The sequence below is a fragment of the Penicillium psychrosexuale genome (genome assembly GCF_028828465.1).
Source record: "Penicillium psychrosexuale strain IBT 29551 chromosome Unknown utg000001l, whole genome shotgun sequence".
NCBI classification, from domain to species: domain Eukaryota; kingdom Fungi; phylum Ascomycota; class Eurotiomycetes; order Eurotiales; family Aspergillaceae; genus Penicillium; species Penicillium psychrosexuale.
This window is the reverse complement of record NW_026643186.1, coordinates 453,104-470,071: the sequence shown is the minus strand read 5'-3', so window position 1 is coordinate 470,071 and position 16,968 is coordinate 453,104. Positions and strand designations below refer to the sequence as shown.

General features: G+C 48.1%; 8 protein-coding genes across 8 annotated transcripts; 6 read left to right on the top strand and 2 right to left on the bottom strand.

Annotated features, from left to right (window-relative positions):
- Positions 1–146: 146 nt before the first annotated feature.
- N7518_000163 (uncharacterized protein) lies at positions 147–491 on the top strand (the record flags this gene model as incomplete). The annotated part of the gene is made up of 1 exon (XM_057181091.1): positions 147–491. The coding sequence occupies one exon, from the start codon at positions 147–149 to the stop codon at positions 489–491; it is 345 nt and encodes a 114-aa protein (XP_057046441.1).
- Positions 492–956: 465 nt separating this feature from the next.
- Positions 957–2,414, top strand: N7518_000162 (uncharacterized protein; the record flags this gene model as incomplete). The annotated part of the gene is made up of 4 exons (XM_057181090.1): positions 957–1,017; positions 1,078–1,255; positions 1,308–1,744; positions 1,801–2,414. 4 exons carry the CDS (start codon positions 957–959, stop codon positions 2,412–2,414), a joined length of 1,290 nt encoding a protein of 429 aa, XP_057046440.1.
- A 270-nt stretch (positions 2,415–2,684) lies between these two features.
- N7518_000161 (uncharacterized protein) lies at positions 2,685–3,226 on the top strand (the record flags this gene model as incomplete). The annotated part of the gene is made up of 4 exons (XM_057181089.1): positions 2,685–2,812; positions 2,865–2,937; positions 2,996–3,091; positions 3,155–3,226. 4 exons carry the CDS (start codon positions 2,685–2,687, stop codon positions 3,224–3,226), a joined length of 369 nt encoding a protein of 122 aa, XP_057046439.1.
- A 545-nt stretch (positions 3,227–3,771) lies between these two features.
- On the bottom strand, positions 3,772–5,046 carry N7518_000160 (uncharacterized protein; the record flags this gene model as incomplete). Its single annotated transcript, XM_057181088.1, has 1 exon — positions 3,772–5,046. The coding sequence occupies one exon, from the start codon at positions 5,044–5,046 to the stop codon at positions 3,772–3,774; it is 1,275 nt and encodes a 424-aa protein (XP_057046438.1).
- A 513-nt stretch (positions 5,047–5,559) lies between these two features.
- On the top strand, positions 5,560–6,650 carry N7518_000159 (PQ-loop repeat-containing protein; the record flags this gene model as incomplete). The annotated part of the gene is made up of 4 exons (XM_057181087.1): positions 5,560–5,603; positions 5,663–5,782; positions 5,845–6,060; positions 6,116–6,650. 4 exons carry the CDS (start codon positions 5,560–5,562, stop codon positions 6,648–6,650), a joined length of 915 nt encoding a protein of 304 aa, XP_057046437.1.
- Positions 6,651–6,933: 283 nt separating this feature from the next.
- N7518_000158 (uncharacterized protein) lies at positions 6,934–8,127 on the top strand (the record flags this gene model as incomplete). The annotated part of the gene is made up of 3 exons (XM_057181086.1): positions 6,934–6,973; positions 7,119–7,467; positions 7,530–8,127. The coding sequence occupies 3 exons, from the start codon at positions 6,934–6,936 to the stop codon at positions 8,125–8,127; spliced, it is 987 nt and encodes a 328-aa protein (XP_057046436.1).
- Positions 8,128–10,201: 2,074 nt separating this feature from the next.
- Positions 10,202–12,024, top strand: N7518_000157 (glycoside hydrolase family 18 protein; the record flags this gene model as incomplete). Its single annotated transcript, XM_057181085.1, has 5 exons — positions 10,202–10,310; positions 10,366–10,428; positions 10,483–10,496; positions 10,554–10,681; positions 10,734–12,024. The coding sequence occupies 5 exons, from the start codon at positions 10,202–10,204 to the stop codon at positions 12,022–12,024; spliced, it is 1,605 nt and encodes a 534-aa protein (XP_057046435.1).
- A 671-nt stretch (positions 12,025–12,695) lies between these two features.
- On the bottom strand, positions 12,696–15,902 carry N7518_000156 (putative plasma membrane H(+)ATPase; the record flags this gene model as incomplete). The annotated part of the gene is made up of 4 exons (XM_057181084.1): positions 12,696–14,402; positions 14,450–15,166; positions 15,227–15,450; positions 15,500–15,902. 4 exons carry the CDS (start codon positions 15,900–15,902, stop codon positions 12,696–12,698), a joined length of 3,051 nt encoding a protein of 1,016 aa, XP_057046434.1.
- Between the last annotated feature and the right edge of the window lie 1,066 nt (positions 15,903–16,968).

The following is a 16,968-nucleotide window of genomic DNA, read 5'->3' as shown; positions in this document are numbered from 1 at the left end:
GTGCATCTCTCTTGTTGCAACTTGAGACAGGATTATTGAGCAGACACGACATTGAGCACTATATCATGCCAAGTTAACACAGGGCTTCTTGGTGGAAACATCCAATCAAGCTCGAATGCCCTCCTTTCCGGCCAGAAATGTGAAATATGTCGCAGTTTACCATATGTCCAAAGGAGATTGGAGCAGATGTACCGGATAAAGGTCCGGAGAAAGGCCTGGAGAAGACCTGGAGAAGGCCCAGAGCAAAGGCCGGAGAAAGGCTCATCATTGCACACCCCGCATGCCAACCCACAGTGGTTGTCCGTGCTTTCCGCAGCAGGTCAGGCTCTGACTGGATGCCTATCAACAAGCTCACCTTGGCAAAGACCACTATTGGTCGCCCCCACATACTTCTGGGAGTCACTGGATCACGCCCTTCAACGCCAAGCTTCCCCGCATTTCTTGGCTATTGGAACGTAGACGCCAAGACTGGGGTAAACAATGGCATCTGAAATCATTCCGTCATTCTATTTAGGATAACCGACATGATATAACTAGCTATATCCCTCGTTTGGTTGATGTGCTTGTGCCGCTCCTCTGAGACTCCATAACTACAGGAATATCCCTCGAGCGTGATAGCCAACGGTTGTATACTACCAATTCACAGCTATGAACCGCGGCTCTATCGGAAAAGACGATGTCGAGATTGTTGATCAAACTGCTCATGTCGAACACATTCTCAAGCCTTCTCTGGTCACTCAGATTGGAGACTTTCGTGTCATCGGTTTAACCCCCGAGGATGCAGATTTCTATAACAACTATCCGGAGGAGAAACGAAAAAGAGTCTTCCATAAGGTGAAAATACGAGCTATTCTCATGAATATCCGCCTAACTCTGTATACAGGTCGATAAGCGTTTGATTCCCATGCTCGCAGTGTTATACCTGATTTGCCACATTGATCGTGCGAATATCGGCAATGCCAAAATCGAAGGCATGGTCCAAGATCTCATTGCAGTATAATACTGTTCTGTCTATATGTAAGTTCATTTCCTACTGCCGACTCTTTTGTAACTGATGTGTAATGGCTCTCAATTTAGTCTTCATTCCCTACGTCGTGCTGGAAGTCCCCAGTAACATCCTTCTCAAAAGGTTCAAGCGTCCTTCGGTGTACCTTGGACTTCTTGTCTCGGCCTGGGGTATTGTCATGACATGCACGGGTCTGGTCCAAAACTTTGCTGGTCTTATGACCACTCGAGTCCTACTTGGTGCTCTTGAGTCAGTGACAATGATGAACCCCTTTCTGCTTCGCATTCTAAAATCCTTATAGGGCTGGTTTCTTCCCTGGTGCTATTTATCTTTGCTCCTACTGGTACATGCCTAGGGAATTGGCGCTTCGTATTTCATATTTCTACTGTGCCAGTGCGCTCTCCGGTGCGTTCTCCGGCCTGTTGGCTGCCGCTATTGCCAAGATGGACGGTATTGCTGGACTTAAGGGGTGGCGGTGGATCTTCATTCTGGAAGGTCTTGCTAGTGTGGTACTAGGTGTTGCCTGTTTCTTTCTTCTCATCGACACCCCGGCTCTAGCCAAGCGCTGGCTGTCCCCTGAAGAAATTCGCTACCTGGAGCTTTCAATGTTCGTCAAGCAAGGAGGAACTAGTACCGGGGAGTCGGGTTTCAAGTGGAGAGACCTCAAGGTGGTCCTGATGAACTGGAGGATATACGTGCAAGCCTACCTTTTATTCTGCCAATCGGCCTTGTCTTACGGTAACAGTCGTTCAAATCCGATACGAGACATTGGGCTAATTGAAATTTCCACCCAGGTACCAAGTTCACCCTCCCGACTATCACCAGAGCCATGGGATTCAGCTCCACAAATGCCCAGCTCACTTCTGCCCCTCCATACATTGCCGGCGCGATATCTGCCATCGTGTTTGCACGGTTGTCCGATCGCTTCTATTGGCGAATGCCATTTGTCTGCATCCCCATGATATTTATCGTGGTAGCCTATTCTATTATCCTCTCCCTGAATGGGGCGCTGGAAGCAAAGAAAGGAGTGGCCTACTTTGCAGTCGTCTTGTCTGTCATAGGTATTTATCCTATTCAGCCAGGAGCTGCGTCTTGGAATGCAAACAACATCGCTCCAGCGTCTCGACGGGCTATGGGCATCGCGCTAGTGAACTGTGTCGGCAATGTCGGTGGCATACTGGGTAGCTTCATGTATATCGAGAAAGAGAGCCCCAAGTACACCACTGGATTTGGTCTCAGTTTGGCACTCGGTGGGGTTGGATTCTTGGTGGCTTTGTTCCTCGAATGGACATACAAGATGGGCAATGCAAAGAAGGCAAGGATTGCAGATGATGCGAGAGTTAACTACACGGAGGAAGAATTGTTTGATATGGGAGACAAGTCGCCCCTATTCAAGTATGTTTTGTAAATATTTTGTGGGCGGGAATGAATTTATGATGATGTTTTTTTGATATTACGATATGTCCGATAAAATGCTCCTGATGTCTTCAATCTAAGCCAGCCCAAGCCTCTTGGGCAGGTGCCATCCTATATCAAACGGTTTCGTGCTGATTTCAGTTTGCTATCTTGGTTCCTTCCGTTCTCTTTTTACTTTCCTGTCTCCCACATCTCAAACTTTTTCAATTTGCCCCTTTTCGTTGGTATTAACTCACTTAAAGAGAAGCACACCACCGCCACCATGACCATTGATGCGTTAACAACCCCATCTGAGTCGCAGCCGACCGAACCTGCCCCTACGAGTCCTTACTACGGGATGTATGGTCATTACTGGAAATCAAACAGGAATGTGCCGCCCACCAAATGGCTGTAAGAATCAGTTTGGATTGAACCGTTGAATATAACTAACCGATTCTATCAGTCAGGAGAGCAAGAAGCTCTGCGCTTGTGATACCCATCAGGCAAGCCAATGGCCGATGGAACACGCATTAATTGTGAGTGGAAACGCCCAAATAGTCCATTCCAGGCTGATGCCAATCTTCTTGGCCTTAGACGATTCCTCGCTGCGCCTACAAGTGTCCCTACTGCCCAAAGTTCGATACCCTCGATAGTACCGAGCCTCAGGTGGTGAAGCTCCGTGCTCATATCGTACGTGACCATTTGGTGAGACTATCATTCGTGAACGACTTGCGGCATACTGATGTCGATTAGAAGAGAAAACCGTATGAATTCCTTGGGCTCGCTGTCACCCCGGCCAGAGTCACAAAAGCCCGCGTGCCGTGAGTTAGCCTTGTTCAACTTCAACTACCTACTTCTAATCCCATTGATTCTTCTAGTAAGCCATGACGCTGGTAGGGTTCGGCGGTTCGTATTGCACGCATTTACGCGGCTATGGGTTCATTCCCTATTCCAAGAAGAGGTTTTGTACACCAAACAGAACTTCAATCAGAACGAATTTACGTATCTTTGCGCTTTCCCTCTTCCCTGATTAAAAACCTAGACCATTTCGGCCGAAACATGAATTCTATATGTAACCCCATCCTCGGGTTCCTTTGTTTTCATTATCAACTTCTATGATATCGCAAATAATAACCATACAGAGATACTTATCATTGCTTGGCCCTCTATATAGTGAAATAGCTACTCGGTACACCGCATTATCTAGTGCTCAAGGCAATGAAAGTGTAGTAAAATAAAGAAAGTTGTCCTTTCGAAACTAGCAAGTTCAAGATTCATCATTATTCTCAGCCATCCATAAATTTTAGCAAATAAGCCTCCTAATACCACCAAAAAAACTAGCCACATAACTAAAGCACCCGGATTGGAAATTACCAATCCGTTTCTGTCATCGTCGAATCGTTTTCGTCCTGGTTTGGCCATTCGGAACGACCTTCAAGCTGCCATGGAGCATAGATCGTTTCTTCGTCGATCAAGTCAAACGGGTTCTCGAAGTTACCATCTACCAATCCCCAGATTGAAGCCAGAGAGATCCGACGATAGTGCGGATCCTCTTTCTCTTCCGGAGGACGCTCATCGTCACTCTCATCGGTGAATTCGGCTTCATCGTCGGTGAGAGAGTCTTCATTTACGCAGCGTTTGTATTCGGCAACTATGCCGTCAGAAAGCTCTTTTCCCATCACAGTATCTTTCATCGCTTCTTCAGAAAACTGCTGTTGAAGGTGTTGGTTTTGCATTTCGAGGGTCTTCAATCGGATGTCCGTGAAGTCGTGGCTCTTCTTCCCATCCTGAGAGACCGCGTATCGGATTGAAAATTCATTCTTTTTGTCCTCCGAAATCTCAAAGCTGCCGGCCTTCTGACAACACCCACATTCGACAGTGCAGTGGCCATTTGCATGCTTGCGACGATCACCAATAAATTTGCGATCAAGGCAACATCCACACTCACGTCCACAGCAGCCTCCTCTCCTAGCGCAGTCCTCTCGAAGAACGCGATGCATGTACCATTTGGGATTTCCCCGCCAGAGCTCAAAAGCTCGGGTCAAAGGCCCATCGGAGAAAGAGTCCCGGATCGCCCACCACTCGCGCTCAACTCGTTTATATTCTTTGTTTGATTCGCTGAGCTCTTGCTCGACTCTCGCTCCACTTAGCTGATAATATTCCCAGCGCATTTCCCGTTGAGCGATCTCTCGGAGCTTAGTCTCCACGTCGAGGAACTCCGCCAAGCGATCTTCTTTGCCGTCGAGGTCTTGTTCATAGATGTACAGTTCATATCGACATCGCTGAAGGGCATTTATGTCTCCAGTCTGTCTGATCTCGTGTTCCAAACTGCCTTCCATACCACGCGTGAACTTCTTGGCTATCTCCAGCCTGATTATATTGGGTCCGGTTTCAATTTCTTGGAGACCTTTTATCTTTTTCTTGAGTTTCATTTCCTCCTTCTCGAGCTCAGCTCTGTCGTGCTTGATTCTAAGCTCCTGATTTTGGAGTTCGATTCTGAGCTCATGGTTCTCAAGCTTGGTTTTGCTGTGTGCCAATGTAATTTCATGCTTTTCGACATCAAATTCCAATTGACGCCTTTTAAGCTGACGCTCAAGCTCTTGGAGCTCGATTTCCTTTGCGGCTTCCGCCCTGGGATTGCTCATTTTGGATGTTCGTGCGAGACCAACGCTTAGTGAAATCAGATGGGAAAGGTAGAGAAAGTGGTAAGAGAATGTCAAGTCGGGGTTTTGGTTAGAATTCATACATCGACGATTCATCATGATGTAGTTCCGTATCCAATTTGGGTAACAGCTTTGACTATGTTGTATGTTTCCACGGTCATATGCGTCCGAGATAGGCAAATGATGATTAATAAGATCCCTTTATTCTGATTGGTTCCCGTAACAACAGGTGACCCACAATAGCCCCACGTCCCTGCCGCGGGTGGAGATCGGCACGCTGACATAATCCAGGGCACCCGCCGGCCGCCCGGCAAAAAGGCCAAGCCGCATGCAGTCGTGTGTCTCGAAGCTTGTGCCTTTTTTTCCCTCTTTGACTTCAGTTCTTGGTTGTCAACAGCTTTTTCTTTGTCGCGAATATTTACAACACGCGGCTCCGCACGCAATCGCCGACCCGACTGCTTTTTTATTTTATAGCGACCGCGCATACCCCCCGCCATGTCTCTTTTCCAGGCCGCCTTTGACTATGCCGCACCTGTCTTGTACGTGGTCGTAAATGACTGACCCACGGGTTCCCAGTGCTAATCAAGCTCGTGTGCAGCCTTATAAGCTCTCCGGTCACATCCTATGCCGACCAAATCTTCAGCATTCATCGCTCAAGAAGCTCGGCGGGCTTCTCCTTAGACATTCCTTTGATTATGCTGATCTCGTCGATTCTGAAGTAAGATTCCGATCGGCAGCGGGTTGAAATTCGAGGCGGCAGTTCCATGTTAACATTATTAGGATTTTCTTTTGGTTCGGCGAGTACTACTCAAGGACTTTGTTAACGCAAGCAATTGTCATGATCGTGGTGCAGATCACGATGCTCAAGGTTGCACTCGATAATCGGCCCTCTGCCGGGGTGAGAAATGGAATTGAGCACACACCCTTCAGCGGTGGTAACTCCGATGGTTCATCCTCAAGACCTTATGAGTTCTGGCAGTGGAAGGCTACCAAGCCGTAAGTTTCGGCACCTCCAACCACTGCGATCAAAGCTAATTACCTATTTTCGAAGATATTGGATGTGTCTGGCTTACTTCGTCGGAATGTTAACCACCATCCACCTTACCCCGGTCGCTCAATCGCGATTCTATATCAGCCTCCTTGGCTACATCGGACTCGCCGTCGAAGCTATCCTCCCTATCCCTCAAATCCTCGCCAACCACCGATCCGGCTCGTGCAAGGGCTTCCGATTCTCCGTTATTGCGGCATGGATTCTTGGTGACACTATGAAAATGAGTTACTTCTTCAACAGCACAGAGACCATCCCCTGGGCGTTCAAGCTCTGTGGCATCTTCCAGTGTGTGTGCGACTTCTACCTGGGCTTCCAGTTCTACTTCTTCACTCGCAACACCCCATCTAAAACACCGTCCCACTCGCTCTCCAACTCGCTCTCCAACTCGTTTGCTATCCCACACTCACACTCCAACTCACTCTCGCACAATTTCCCTGTCTCCGATTCTCACTCCCGCTCCAACTCCCAGGCTGCAAGCGAGTCTATGGAAAATGACCGCTGGGGTCATCACGAGAAGGACATCCGCATGGACTGAAACACTCGCATGATGAACTTGGACTAGACTTAATATTTATGTAGATAGGTAGCATTGGCAAACAGCACTATAGATCTGTAATTTGAATGAGATAATGTCAATACTATGATGGTTTCAAAAAAAATTCATTTCCCGGTGATTCTCCGATTGCGCGCCTGGTGAGGGGCTTGCCCCGCGTCATTTTGACTGCTCTGCTCGAACTTCTGCGCCAACGTCTTCCCCCGTAACCTCAGATCTACCGCTTGTTCTTCTCCAAATCAATAGTGCAGCTGTGTCTTACACAATGGCCGACTTGCCTACAGTCCGCATTGGCTACGTGCCCGGTACGTCAGCCTTCCCACAGCTTCCGCATCAGATGCAAAACAGTACTCCCGTGTCTATGCTACAGCCTTTGTCTCAACGAAGCCTGCCAGTCACTTCTATAGCTCTTGGACATAATATAGCTAACACTAAGCCTTTGTCTACTAGAGCACTACCTAACCCCACTCCATCTCGCACTCCGTTCCCCGGCTGTTTCTTCCCTCCCATTCAAAATCGTCGCAACTCCTTTCCCATCCGGGACAGGCCATATGATCACATCGCTCCGCGGCAATGAAATTGACATCGCCATTGGTTTGACAGAGGGATGGGTCGCAGGCTTAGCCGGGAAGCAGCAAGCGAGTCAGACATCCCCGGATGCAGATGGAGGATACAAAGTTGTCGGCCACTGGGTAGACAACCCCCTGCGCTGGGCTATAGTCACCGGCCGCAATCGGGATGAGATTACGGGAGTGTCGGATCTGAAGGACAAGAGGGTTGGAGTCAGCCGGTTGGGGAGGTAAGCTATCAACATGAGCCATGAGCATAGTATAGCTTGGAGACTGACATGTTGGCCTACAGTGGCTCGCATATCATGTCCTTCGTTCTTGCGCAGCAGCAAGGCTGGAAAGCTGACTCTTTGACCACCATCCCTCTGGGACCCTTCGGGCCGCTACGGGATGGTGTATCCGGCCTCGACGCCTCAAAGCCCGACCAGGCTGCGAACCCATCGGCTGAGTTCTTCATGTGGGAGGAATTTACCACGAAGCCATACTTCCATCCTACAGCTGAGAAACCAAACCCGCCGCTTAAGAAGATTGGCGAGATCTTCACCCCCTGGCCTTCCTGGATGATTGTCGCTTCTACGGCGCTGTTCCCCAACCCCGAGAAAGATCAGCGATTGGAGAGTCTCTTCCAGGCCCTGGATCAGGGAATTAAGGATTTCGAGGCTGATACTGCACAGGTTGTGAAGCTTTTGGGTACTGGGGAGCTCGGTTGCAATTATGTCAAGGAGGATGCAACGGAGTGGCTCAAGGATGTTAAATTCACTAATGCCACCCGCGGTGTCGATGATAAGATTATTGGAGGTGTTGTCGATGTGCTCAAGGTGGCTGGTGTTATTGACTCGGCTATGACCAATGATGAAGCTATCCAGCGAGTCATTGGGATCAAGAGGTAGCTTCCTTGGCCCTCGAAGACGGAGAAGTCACTATATAAACAGTATGCAGAGAGATCTGCTCATAATACCATTCAAAGCTAGATTCCATATATGCCACATTAACGTGCACCCCGTTATGGTCCTTGATAGCGGGGTCCTGTATGCATATTCGTAATATTCGTCTCAATAGGATGGGGTGAAGCCCCCGCCGCTACTCTATTGTAGGTCATCTCTCATATCCGAGCTTGATTGTTTCAAAAGGAAACCTCACTCGGTCAGCTCAGGATACCGTTGCAGCCATTCGTCCTTGGTGTAGCGCTGCCCCTTATCGGTCAGGAAAGCAGTGATCTTTTTGTTGAGTTCTTTGTTTAATCGTTAGCAAGAACTTCACTTTGATATCAGAGGTCTATTACATTTTACTGTCATTTCCTCCCGTGCTTGCACCTTTCGGCGTATCAGAGTATTTGTAGACGCGCATGGATTGTCACATGGCAATGAAACCGTAACCGGCGTCCATCGACATGAAGAGTCTCGTATGTTGCACTGAGATACTGGGGTAATTAGGTCGGATCACCAAAGGCAGATCAAAAGCAGGAAATGAGGAAGATTAAACGGTAAATTGAGGATGATAAAGGGAGCTCAGATATGTGAGAGGTGAGGTAAATGTAGAGGATAGGGAGGTGGAAGGTAAAAGAGAGAGGAGAAGGAGAAGATGCAGGTGCGTTTGACTTGTTACCTTTTTGAGACGAGAATCTTGAGAATATAGATCTCATCGTCAACTACTACTTCAACTACTACTTCAACTGAAGACCGAGTCGGGGCAATGAACAGTCCCTAGGTAGACTTTCCCCTTTTGTTCAAACAACGTCTTCCACTCAAAATTGTCATCGACCGAGAAATTCGAAATGGTCTGGCTTGGACAGCGATACAATGCATCGCGAGCGACGAGCTGGCGAAGAATTTCACCAAATGGTAGGACAGGTAAGAATAATCTCGATTCCTCTGGGATTTTCGGCTATACTTCCATGAATCGGGCTTTCGGTAAGTGATCCGATGCATTCCTGCAGAAATTGGGTGTTCGAAATGAACTGGGAATGCCCTCGTGTAGCATTTGACGCTAACCCAATGGGGTAACTGTTCTAGATGTGATATGTACAACATAGTAGTTGCATTCTGCAGGGGAATAGCATCGAATTCATGACAAATAGAGGTTCGGATAGTATCGGATAAGCCGAACCCTGAATGTTTATGTATCTTCGTTCTCAAGTTTGTCAATTATGTAGGTTGTGGTATTGGGTTTGCTGATATATATTGCAATAAGAGCACCGGCTAGTTGAATCTTCTATACAACGGTACTCTACATTTAAAATTGTTATTTTTTTTAATAAATCTAGTCTAAAATTTCGCAAGAACTTGATTCTTTGACAGAAACAGCAAGCTAAAGAATTTATAGCACAATGGTGAACAGTTCGTCTTGTAAGGGCCAATGGAGTATAGTTCGACCAACTACCTACAACATAATGACGACCACCGAGATGACCACCCAGATGACAAGGGATATGACGTGATTACCGGGCATAGGTATGGTCTCTATAGCAGCATAGTCAAATGATAATGGCCTAGAACTAAACTTTACATCCACACACGCTCATCCCTCGGTGCATTCTTAGATCTGCCCTCAGTCCCCCGACAACAACACTGGAATGCACACCAGGGCGCGTGAAATACCCCACAATCCAATCAAAATATTCACCTGGCTAAATCACCTACACAAACCATCTATTCGGGACCAAGGAATGACCCCAAACCTCCTTTTCAATTGTTAGCGTGGACATTTGGATCATACCATGCGCTGCGGGCACCGGGTAAGCAAGCCACTTGAATGAGGAACGCGGACATTTCCTTTTAGAGAATAACAAGGACAGTAGTCCACTATATAGTATTTAACAATGCGCCATGCTCATTCACGATGAGGTTCGGTGTTCTGACTCTCCTTTGTCGTTTCCGTCCCTATACATCCTCTAATCCCATATATTAATTCCTTCCTAATACCTAATTATCTAACGCGCACAGATACTGTACTGCGCTTGTCACTATGCGCCGGTATCTGTGTCTTCTTGCTTGGTCTATTTTGCTGGCTTCACTCGGAGGAGCAGAGGCGAAGCTGGACTTAAACTCGACTAGCAACATCGTTGTTTACTGGGGTATGTGCTTGTTGATGGTTTGGAATAATTCTTACTTACATGAGATATACTGAAGGCCAAAATTCATTCAATGGAAAGGGGGATAAGGCACAGCAGCCTCTTGCACACTATTGCGATAGTGAGTGAATGATATATTTTCAATGTGGTCGTTCAAACTAACACGAGACTCTAGATGAGGACATTGATGTAGGAACTAGGTCATCAGGAAAGCTTTCAAAATAATGGGCTAACAAAATGGCATAGGTGATACCAATGGCCTTCAATATGATGGTCAACGGCCCAGGAGGCGCCCCAGAGATTGATTTCTCTGTTACCAGCAAGGACTGCGATGTCTTCGAAGGCACAGAATTAAAGAACTGTCCTTCAATTGCGTAAGAACATATCCCGTCCGCTGACCGTTTCTAGACGGCTGACAGTATCTAGCAAGGACATCCAAACGTGCCAAAAGAAGAACAAGACGATTCTTCTTTCAATCGGTGGAGCGACCTACAGCGAGGGCGGCTTCAAGTCCGACGAAGATGCCAAGGACGGTGCGAAGCTGATGTGGGAGACCTTTGGCCCCAAGAAGGAGAATTCAACCGCTCTTCGTCCCTTCAGTGACGCCGCCTTGGATGGGTTCGACTTGGACTTTGAGGCCAATGTCCAACACATGGCCCCCTTCGCCAACGAGCTGCGCTCACTGATGAAGGCGGATAAGAGCAAGCAGGATTTCTACTTGACATCGGCACCGCAATGCCCCTACCCCGACGAGGCAGACAAAGAGATCCTCAACGGTCCTGTCTACATTGACGCTGTCTGGGTACAGTTCTATAATAACTATTGCGGCGTCAACAATTTCAACACCGACAGCTCAAGCAACAAATACAACTTCGAGGAGTGGGACAACTGGGCTAAGACCGTGTCACAGAACAAAGATGTAAAGGTCATCGTCGGCGTCCCAGCCTTCACTTCTGCAGCTAGCACGGGGTATATCCCGGCGTCCGAGTTGGCTAAGGTGATTGAATACACGAAGAAGTTCGACAGTTTCGGAGGTGTTATGATGTGGGATGCCACACAGGCATACGAAAACGATGGATTTATCGAGGACGTGCGAGAAAGCTTAGGCTCTGCGAATGATTCCGGTTCGTCGTCGCCCGACCCGGTGTCAACCTCGGCATCTGCCTCTACGTCCACTGACCCAACGAAGACAACCACCACAACCACCACAACCACCACAACCACAACTACGAGAACGACGACGACGACGACGACAACAACGACGACGACGACTTCGCCATCTTCCAATGCACCCGTCTCTTCACACTCATCCTCCTCCTCCTCATCTGCTTCTGCTTCGCACAAGGGAGCTGAAGAAACCACCACCACCACCACCACCACCACCACCACCAAAGAACATAAGCCTACCGTTACGACCACCACGCAAAAGCCTGTCGCTTCCACTACCCAACCCAAACCGACTACTATCGTCACTACAACCGCAAAGCCCAAGGCTTCCTCAACTACATCTGCGGAGACGACTGCGGCTCCCACCTCGAATGGTGGCCCTAACTCGCCGAGCGACGACGATAATTCAGACGATGGACCAAACGATGAGTCGGGTAGTAATCTCCTCGGCTCTATCCTCGGTAACGATCTTCTTGGTCTGCTGGGTGGCCTCCGTAAGGCGAATAAGGCTGCTAGCGGTATCACCCATGGTCTAGCCAACAATCTCTGACATGCTCAGCGCAACTGTACCTAAGCGCTTGAGGTTGTGGCCAGAATCGACATCACCACGGACAAGTTTCATTCCCCTTGGGGAGCTGTTTTTCTGTGACAATGAATGCAAATGATTGGGCTGTTGAGCGCATATAAGGAATTTTTACGATGAACTTGAGGTCAATTTAGACCCGATTCACTCCCATTTTGTCCTTTGAATCTTTTGCCTTCTTTATACCTTTCGACTTTATTACTTTCAACTCATCTAATGTCTTGTTTACCCTTTATTCGATACCCCATTTAATCCTTGAAGCTTGGAAAATTACACCATCTTTGTTGCTATGTATCTTCTCCAAATACGATCATACAATGAATACACTATTGGACTCAAAATATATCTACAAGCTGACAGGTATCATATGGTTTCCATCTATAATAACTGATTGAATTCAAAAGACATAACTAGAGGTATTTGAGCGCCATTAGGGTACTTGTAAGCAGATTCAACACATTAGAGATTAACATAGACACCCTCGTGCTCTTGTACGTTCCCCCCCGAGAACACGCCATAATAATAACGTTCACCATCGACAATATCTAATTAGGCCAAGAACAGAACAAAAGACAACTTTCAACATCCAATGATAGTTAGATCCGGACATCATACCTTCCACTTGATATCCCACCTCTTTACTCAGCCTCCCCCTCCTCCTTGGTTGTAGCCAAGGAGAACCGGCCCTTCGTGGCGCCCGATTCCTCGTACTCAACCGTAACACGAGACAAGTGAGCAAGCAGGCTCTCAATTCTGATCTCACCCTTGTCACGCTTGGAACGACCCAGATTATCGAGCCACTCAATCTTGTTCAAGATGAAGTATACTAGAGCGATAACAATCGAAACACCAAGCGAATAACCCCAGATTCGAATAACAGTGACGATATCGGTCCAGCCATTCGTGGTCTCGACAAAATGACCTGCGGGTTTGGTTGGCATGGTTTGGTTGGTAAACCAACCGAACAGACAGTAGATCGTAGCCAAAGCGTCGACGCCGAGGATAGCGACCACCAGGTGGATTGATGGCCATGTATCGATGCCGCGAGTGACGAAAATTAGCCAATTCTCTGTGAGTGCCACTTCCAAAAAGAGAACTTCTTGAATAGATCCCCAGTTTTGGATAATGCCTCCATTTTTCAGGAACATACTTCCTCGGATAACCCACGTACCCATGGCGAGAAGCACACCAAGAAGGCAGGAAATGACCCAGATTTTGGGAAGTTGCCATTCCACAGGTCGCAGCTCGAATGATGCATGGTCATAGGCAACTGCAACGGTCGCAAGATCGGCGAACAATGCCAGGAAGACAATAAGCTCCACACGGATGCTTTCATTGAGGATGATCATCGAAGTCACGAGGTAGATCTCAAGGTGCAAGCAGAGTGCAATGCGGTATTGAATATATGACTTCATGCGGTGGAAGATTTGACGTGCGACCTTAATAGAGTCAATGATAGTTGAAAGACCAGGCTCGAGGAACACGATGTCTGCTGCGGACTGAGCGGCTTCCGAGGCACCTTCGACAGCGATGCCACAATCGGCTTTTTTGAGAGATGGTGCGTCATTTACACCATCACCGGTCATAGCGGTCAAGTGTCCTCGTTCTTGTAGCATTTGTACGACTTGGTATTTGTGTTCTGGGAACACTTCGGCAAAGCCGTCTGCTTTTTCAACAAGATCACTAGCCATGGCACCACTCAAACCGCCGTGGATTAGCTTGTCTGAGTTATATACCTTAGTACCCAAAGCCAACATCTTGCAGGTTTCTTTCGCAATAGCAATAGCATCACCAGTAAGCATCTTGACGCTGATACCGAGATTCTGCGCTTCGCTAATAGTTTGAGCGGTATCTTCTCGGGGCGGATCAAACATAGGTAGCATTCCAAGCAGAGCCCAATCTTCGCCTTCTTTCTGAACAGCAATACCGAGAGAGCGAAAGCCTCGATGCGCAAATTCTTGGGCTTTGGCCTTGTATAAGTCAGCTGTCTCCTTGGAGCAGCTTGTCAATTGAAGCACGGCTTTCGGAGCGCCTTTGGTACAGGTATACCGAATACCGTCACAGGTGGCAACAGTGACAATGCGTTTTGAAACTGGATCAAAGGGCGTGAAAGTTTCGGTTGACCAACCCCGTCGCAGGATTTCTCGTGCTCTTGGATACTGTCTAAGCGCCAAGATTGTCACTTTATCAATCGGATCGAGAGATTCAATATTGTGCGATGACGCGAGAGCAGCAACGGCAAACATCCATTCCACGTCGACGCCTTCAGCTACATAAGGATCACGAATACTCAGTTTGTTTGCCGTGAGTGTACCCGTCTTATCTGAACACAGAATATCGACACCCTATTTCGCTGTCAGTATCTCAGCAGTCCAATTTGACGCAGACTTACGGCCAGGGATTCAATTGCAGTTAGCTTTTGCACAATAGCTTTCTTCTTTGCTAGATAGGCAGCACCGACAGCCATGGTGGTAGTGGTCACAACAGGTAAACCGACAGGTACACCAATGATCAGCAAAGACAGAGTATAGTGAAGCAAAGTCTGCTGACCGGGTGAGGCGATAGGAATATGCCGGAAGAATCCACCGATCCAAGCAGCAAGGATCCAGGCCATAACGAGAATCAAGAGAGATGTTCCAATATTGTCCATGACAAGTTCGAAGTGACCAGCGCCTTTAGCAGATTGCACCATAGTTGCAGTGCGGCCAACGAAGGAAGTGGTAGCAGGCGTTTGAACGACAGCATAGGCCTTGCCACGCTTACAGCCAGTTGTATAGAAGATCATATCTCCCATGTAACGATCCACAGCTAGCGACTCGCCCGTGATAGCAGAGTGATCACAAGCTAAAATAGGATAGCCACGTCTGCGAGCCTTCTTCGCCTGGTGTTCGTCTTTTTCCTTGGCCTTGCTCTCGCCTTCTCCGTCTTCTCCGCCTTCGCCCTTACCCTTATCGGTATTGGTTGGGTCTTCCTCTTCATCAGACTCGGACCCTCCACCGAGCATACCCTGCTCTTGAAGCTGGTTGAACTCTTCCCAGCCATGTTCATCCTTGACATCACAGATGACTCTGGAGTCCGCAGGCACGACTTGACCTTCACCAACGATGACCTAAATGATTGATAAGAAGTCTGCGTATGCCAATGTTCCGGCCCATCCAAATAAACTTACTACATCGCCTGGAACCAACTCCCGAGCAAGACATTCTTGTTGAGTGCTGTCACGAATGACCTGCGCACGCAGGGCAATATCACCTTTGAGACTTGCAACAATATCCGCAGCCTGCTTCTCCTGATACCAGCCCACTGCCGCGTTCAGACACAGGATACCAATGATCACACCAAAATCAATCCAGTCCTCTAGACCAGCAGCAAGCAGAACAGCCAATTCCATGACTATGCTCCAGTCAGCGCGGTAATCAAGGAAGTAGTTATATGCACTCACCGTAGAGAATTGGTCCTTGGAAGTAAGAAAGAATCTTAGCAATAGGATTCTCCTTCTCGGATGTCATCTCGTTCCAACCGGCCCGACGCCGACGGATTGGAACTTCATGGCTAGAAAGCCCCTCTCGGACATCCGTCATGGTCCAATCATCGGGAAACTTGCCAACCTCCCCCTCGACCTTTTTGACGCGGACCTTATGCTTCTTCCACGGGGCATACCAGACTCGTTTCTCGACCAATTCGCCCTGTTGTTGATCCGCCGCAGCATCCCGGAACGTCGAAACGTACTTGACAAGCTTGCCATACTCGTCCAGACTGTTGTAGTCCCCGCTCAGAGATGCCCGGGAGATACGTGAGCTCCGGCGGCGAGTCTCGGCACGCTTGGCTTGGCCATCGCCGGACATGTTTGGCTTTATAAGTCAGATCATAGTCCTTCCGGTACAAACAAACCAGATAGACACATACCTTTCAGGAGACAAGATTTGATAACAAAAATGAATGCACGAAGCAAAAGGGGAATATGAAAATGAAGCAACAATGATAATAAAGAAAAAAAATGAGCTTTTCCAATGTTATATTCGCAGTTCGGCACCTGCGGGATGTCAAGTATTGAAGATGAGTGTAATTTTATCTGGAGTAGAAAAGAAGAGAAGTAGCTAGGTAGCGTAGCGAAATGATCCAAAGGAAATCATGCTGACGTCGAGCCAGGAAGCCTTCGGGAGAGACATCTCGCATGTATGCTCATTGTTTTGGTCTTTGTACTCGGTATTTGAAGGATGATGAAATCAGGGACCAAAAGCCGGGGAACCAGGTCTCCAAAGGGACGAGCCGCGGATAACCCGAAGAACTCCCGCTGGGTCTTGATGCATAGAACATTGGTTCGACCAATCCAGATGAAGCCCAGAACATTATAGTTGACTCTAAGATCGAAAGAAGCTAGTGGTCCAAGCAGGTACCCGAATTGACATCGAGACAAGGGCATTCACCCACGGATCGTGGAAGATGTTTCCTCGGCGAGGGACAGAACGAAATTGAGAAAGGGGTCCAGGTCGTGTGTCTGCGGCTGTTGGACCTTGTCCTGCTTTACTGATATTCCTACAGGTATCAAAGGTACCATGCGGAGATGATCCTCGATCAGTGCATCCAGCTATGGCGGGACACGCATTGGGCGTTGAATATCGTAGCTATAATACCATTCGAAACCATGAATAAGAAAGATCCGGGGAATCGAATCAAGCATAGGCGAACGAATGAGCTAGGCCCGTTTCTGCTGCATAGGGCGAGCGGCTGTCCGGATGTCAACTGAAGCTGCAGGTAATCTGCCACGTCATGCGCGCCCATTCCGCTGACAGCCGGCCGGCGGAGTTTACATCCATTCCATGCCAATGTTTCTGATTCGTCAGAAGCAATCATATGGTCGGAAATCGAACCGAAAGTATTAGATGGTTATGAGCAACTTATCAGCGAGAT